At 49.3% G+C, this 5,567-nt stretch overlaps 1 protein-coding gene across 1 annotated transcript in view; it reads left to right on the plus strand.

Annotated features, from left to right (window-relative positions):
- TBCE (tubulin folding cofactor E) overlaps nucleotides 1-5,567 on the plus strand; it is a 131,558-nt gene that overhangs the window by 98,550 nt on the left and 27,441 nt on the right. Inside the window, exon 6 of the mRNA XM_011935757.1 lies at nucleotides 3,490-3,589. Coding sequence (XP_011791147.1) covers nucleotides 3,490-3,589 — 100 coding nt within the window. The remainder of the gene's footprint in view (nucleotides 1-3,489; nucleotides 3,590-5,567) is intronic.

The following is a 5,567-nucleotide window of genomic DNA, read 5'->3' on the forward strand; positions in this document are numbered from 1 at the left end:
TGAGGAGGAGGAGCGGAGGAACAGTTTACAGAAGCCATCATGCAGGTGTGTCCCCAAGGGTGGAGGAGGAGCCCGAGGGGACCTGGAGGGTGTTTTCCGGGTCTGGAATTTTTGGCAGCCTGACTCTTTTCCCTTCCATTTGATGCGACGGCCACAGCAAAATCAAGGCTGTCCTGTAGGTACTCACATTACCAGTTGAAATGCAACTGTTTACGAGGGTAGACCCCATTGTTAGCTCTTGGGGTGTAATAGTCCGGGCAGCTGGCAGGATTTGGGCATGGGTAGCTGGCGACCGGGTTTGGAGTCATCCCTTTCTTCGCATCTTCTCTGCCGTCCTTCCCTTGTTCCTGACCTTCTTGCAGAGCTTCCTAATTGGTTCCTGCCTAAAATTGTTTCCTTTCTAACCCATGCTTTGGAGTGATGCCGCTGTTTTTGTAAAGAAACTTTTTCCAGGTTTTATGTACGTTTGATGACCCCTGTTGCATTATGGGGTGCAATGAAACGGATTTTGAATCGAGGCTGCCTTGGGTGTAATTTCCCACTTGTTCATTTGCACACAGTGACACAGCTCTCTGACTGCTGTGCCACTGTTTTTCTGCTGTGAAAAAGGAAAACAATACAGAAATCAGCATAGCGCCTGGGTCTGGTCAGCAGTGGCAGCAGCAGGGAGGGTGGTGGCTGTCCCTGCTGCTGCTGTTATTACTGGATCTTAGGGCTCTTTTTTTTTTTTTTGAGATGGAGTCTCACTCTTTCACCCAGGCTGGAGTGCAGTGGCATGATCTCGGCTCACCGCAACCTTCTGGCACCCAGGTTCAAGTGATTCTCCTGCCTCAGCCCCCTGTGTAGCTGGGACCACAGGTGCGTGCCCCTACGCTTGGCTGATTTTTTTTTTTTTTTCTTTTTTTGAGACAGAGTTTTGCTCTTGTTGCCCAGGCTGGAATGCAATGGCACGATCTTGGCTCACCACTACCTCCACCTCCCGGGTTCAAGTGATTCTCCTGCCTCAGCTTCCCGAGTAGCTGGGACTACAGGCGTCTGCCACCACGCCCGGCTAATTTTGTATTTTTAGTAGAGATGGGGTTTTTCCATGTTGGTCAGGCTGGTCTCGAACTCCCGACCTCAGGTGATCCGCCTGCCTCGGCCTCCCAAAGTGCTGGGATTACAGGCATGAGTCACAGTTCCCAGCCTGATTTTTGTATCTTTAGTAGAGACAGGGTTTCACCATGTTGACCAGGCTGGTCTCGAACTCCTGACCTCAGGTGATCTGCCCACTTTGGCCTCTCAGAGTGCTGGGATTACAGGCGTGAGCCACTGCGCCTGGCCTGGATCTTAGAGCTCTTCTTCTGTCCCTGGCCAGTCCTCCTCAGTCACTGCTATGGGACCTTTCTCTGGTTGCAGGGTGTTGAGTGTACCCTGAGGCTCAGATTTGGGAGCCCTGGCTTCTTGAGAGACCTTCTGGGGTGTGGCTGGCACTCCTCCACGGCCTGCCCTCTTGGACATCTGTGTCTCTAGCCGCTGCTTTGATACCTCTGTCTGGATGTCTCATAGCCATCATAGATTTAGCATGTCCAAAACTAAGACCCTTTACACCTGCCCATCCTGTAGTCTTCCCCTTTTAGTGAATGACAGTTCCAGTTGCACAGGCCACAGATGTTGGAGTTGTCCTTGACACTCCCTGTCTCCCATGCCTCACACCTAAATCCACTGGCAATCCTGTGAGCCCCAGTCCAGAGTCAGACGCCCCCTCTGCCGTGGTCTGCCCTCTCATGCTGCTGCTCTGCTCTGGCCTCCTGGAGACTCGCGGCCCTCCTTTGTTTCCTGCAGTTGTGCTCAACACAGCAGCACAGTGACTTTTCCCTTTTTTTTTTTTTTTGACATAGTATAGATCAAAGTCAAAGCAGAGTGATTTTTAAAAGACCCAGGTTATCTGTCGCTGTTCCAAAGCCTCCAGTATCTCTCGTTTCAAGCAAAGACTAGCAAAGACTTTGAAGTGGCCTGCAAGGCCTTTGTGATGTGGCCTGGCCCCTTGTCCCTTGTGACCTCGTTTCTAGTACCCCCAAGCCCATCTGCTCCAGTCACACAGGCGCCGGCAGTCCCGGTCATAGGCTGAGCTCGTTCCCATCCCAGGGCCTTTGCTCTTGTCCCTCCTCCGCCGCAGGCTCCTCTCCCAGATGGCGTTCCCCCATTTCCCTCAGCTCTCTGCTCAGATGCCCTCTTGTTGGAGGAGGTGGTCTTCCCTGAGCACTGCATATAGAACAGCCACACACCTTTCCTGCGTGCCCTGCTCTGTCCCTGAGCACAGGCAGGCCTGCCTGTGACACACTGTAGAGGCCCCTCTGTCACGATCGTCTCTCCCCGATGAGATTCTGCTTTGCCACTGTGATGCTCCTGGCCCTAAATAGTTAATTGCAGAATAGACGAGTTCATTGAATGATTTCCACACATACAGATATTAGATGAGAGTGTAGGCTCCTCCACTAGCTGGCCCGGTCCTGCTGCAAGCTCCTTTTTCTCTACGGGGACCTGGCTAAGCTGTGCCCCTTCCTGATGGCGCTGCACCTGCACCTAGCCCCTCACCTACACTTGTGTTGCCCATCAGCTTTGCTTTTCCAGTCCCACTGTGTTATCCTCTCTGAATCCCTGTATCGGGCAGTTGGAGTGATACTGTTATAACTGCTTCCAGGCTACAGGACATCCTCTCAATTCCTAAGTCATGCACTTTTGAACATATGTCCCAAGTTGACCCCTCTTATCTCCCCTGCAGATGCTATTTGTCTGGAGATTCCTATGGTAATGGTGCCCCATAGAAGGTCATGTGCTGGAGTGAGGCTTGTGTGTATACCTTAGGTGCTTAAGAAATCAAAGTTACCCTCACTGCTTTTCCCCTCTCCTTTTGTTGGATAGTGCTAGGATGGTTTAATGTTATGACATTTGGTTCTTTTTCATTTGATTGTAGATGTTTGTCTCAAGTTTTGAGTATATAACAATGAACTTTTAATTTATTTTTAGTTTTTTGAGACAGTCTCACTCTGTCATCCAGGCTGGAGTACAGTGGTGTAATCTCCACTCACTGCAACCTCCACCTCCCGGGCTCTAGAGATTCTCGTGCCTCAACCTCCTGAGTAGCTGGAATTACAAGCGCATGCCACCACACCTGGTTAATTCCTGTATTTTTAGTAGAGGTGGGGTTTTGCCATGTGGGCCAGGCTGGTCTTGAACTCCTGACCTCAGGCGATCCCCCCAGTTTGGCATCCCAAAGTGCTGGGATTACAGGCGTGAGCCATCGAGCCCGGCCGGATAATGAACTTTTTAGTTTCTCAGTGAAGTTTTGGATAACTTAAAAGTATTATGTACTCCTGAAAAAATTTCAAGCTAACTAGAGGGTATAAAATGAAAGGTTAAAGCACTCATGCTCGGGAAATGAGAGTAACTACTTTCATGTCTTTTGTGAATCTTTTGAAATTACTGTTTCTTAACATGTGCTTTTAGATATTAGAAGGGTAGATTTGTCAAAAAACCTGTTGTCATCATGGGATGAAGTGATCCACATTGCTGATCAGCTCACACACCTGGAAGTCCTTAATCTCAGGTATGAACTCTTGGTTGCCGAATTTTCATGAACAATAAAACTCATCTCTCCTTGCTCCCTCACAGCATCTCTGATCCAGAAGGATTAAGGCTGCCACCTGATGATGGAGGAGTAAAGAAGAAATTACTCAGGCTGATAGTGAGGGTATGGAAGTCCTCAGTAAGGTTTTCCTTTTAATGAAAAGCAGCCCCAAATTATTTTCCTTTCTAACACAAGCAGCCTGTAAAATGGAGCTGCAGACATAGATGCTGACAGTTGAGCCAATGATGTTCAAGATGGCGGCTCCATCTTCCCGTCTGTTTTCCAGCCATGTGTATAGTAAGGAGCAGACAAGATGGTGCCAGCCAAAGGAAAAGTTCATTTACATATAAGATTAGGGTGAGGTGGCCAACCTTCCCGGGCTGTCATGCCTGATTGAACCAATCAGATGCTGCCTCCTCAAGTCGAACTAAAATCTGTGCATCTGGGCCGGGCGCGGTGGCTCACTCCTGTAATCCCAGCGCTTTGGGAGGCGGAGGCACACGGATCACCTGAGGTCGGGAGTTCGAGACCAGCCAGACCAACACGAAGAAACCCCATCTCTACTAAAAACACAAAATTAACTGGGCATGGTGGTGGGCGCCTATAATCCCAGCTACCTGGGGGGCTGAGGCAGGAGAATCGCTGGAACCTGGGAGGCAGAGGTTGCAGTGAGCTGAGATCGCGCCATTGCACTCCAGCCTGGGCGGCAGAGCAAGACTCCGTCAAAAAAACAAACAAAAAATCTGCGTCTGCTGCCAGCATGCCTTTTTCCTCTTGGAAGTCCTCTCCCTCTTAAGTAGAGAGAGAGCTGTTTTCCATTTTCTTTCTCTTGCCTGTTAAACCTCCACTCCTAAACTCCTCATGTGTGTCCGTGTCCTAGATTTTCCTGGCGGGAGAAGAGGAACACCAGGTATATACCCCAGACAGCGTAGCTGCTTCACTAGTAGACATTTTTATACAGCCAGATTTTGGTGTACTTGAATTTATCTAAATTTAACTTTAAGGACACATTAAATCTTTATTTATTTATTTATTTATTTGAGACAGAGTCTCACCCCGTTGCCAGGATGGAGTGCAGTGGCGTGATCTTGGCTCACTGCAACCTCTGCCTCCCGGGTTAAAGCGATTCTCCTGCCTCAGCCTCCTGAGTAGCTGGGACTACAGGCACGCGCCACCACGCCCAGCTAATTTTTGTATTTTTAGTAGAGACAGGGTTTCACTGTGTTGGCCAGGATAGTCTCGATCTCTTGACCTTGTGGTCTGCCCACATCAGCCTCCCAAAGTGCTGGGATTACAGGCGTGAGTCACTGTGCCCACCTTATTTATTTATTTATTTGTGTATATATATATTTTTGAGACAGAGTCTCACTCTTGTTGCCCAGACTGGAGTGCAATGGTGCAATCTCGGCTCACTGCAACCTCCCCTTCCCAGATTCAAGGGATTCTCCTACCTCAGCCTCCTGAGTAGCTGGGACTATAGGTGTCCGCCACCACTGCCGGCTACTTTTTGTATTTTTAGTAGAGGCAGGGTTTCGCCATGTTGGCCAGGCTGATCTTGAACTCCTGACCTCAGGTTTTGCACCCACCTCGGCCTCCCAAAGTGCTGGAATTACAGGTGTGAGCCACCATGTCCCGCCTCTTTAAGGACACTTTAATCTTTAAGGGCACATTGATTATTATAGCCTTGCAAACGGTCACATGAGGTGATTCATGAATAAGGAATGTGTTTTAACTTTTATCAGGTGGGGGATGAGTTAGATTGACATTGAACTGCAAGATCTTATTTCTTTTTAGCCTGACCATAAAGATGGAAGGTTGGGGGAGGTGATATTTAATTGCGGAGCAGGAGAGGAGAGGTGATATTATAAAAGTGCTTATTTGGCCGGGCGCGGTGGCTCAAGCCTGTAATCCCAGCACTTTGGGAGGCCGAGACGGGCGGATCACGAGGTCAGGAGAT

Source organism: Colobus angolensis, unplaced genomic scaffold, assembly GCF_000951035.1.
Source record: "Colobus angolensis palliatus isolate OR3802 unplaced genomic scaffold, Cang.pa_1.0 Scaffold148, whole genome shotgun sequence".
Classification (NCBI taxonomy): domain Eukaryota; kingdom Metazoa; phylum Chordata; class Mammalia; order Primates; family Cercopithecidae; genus Colobus; species Colobus angolensis.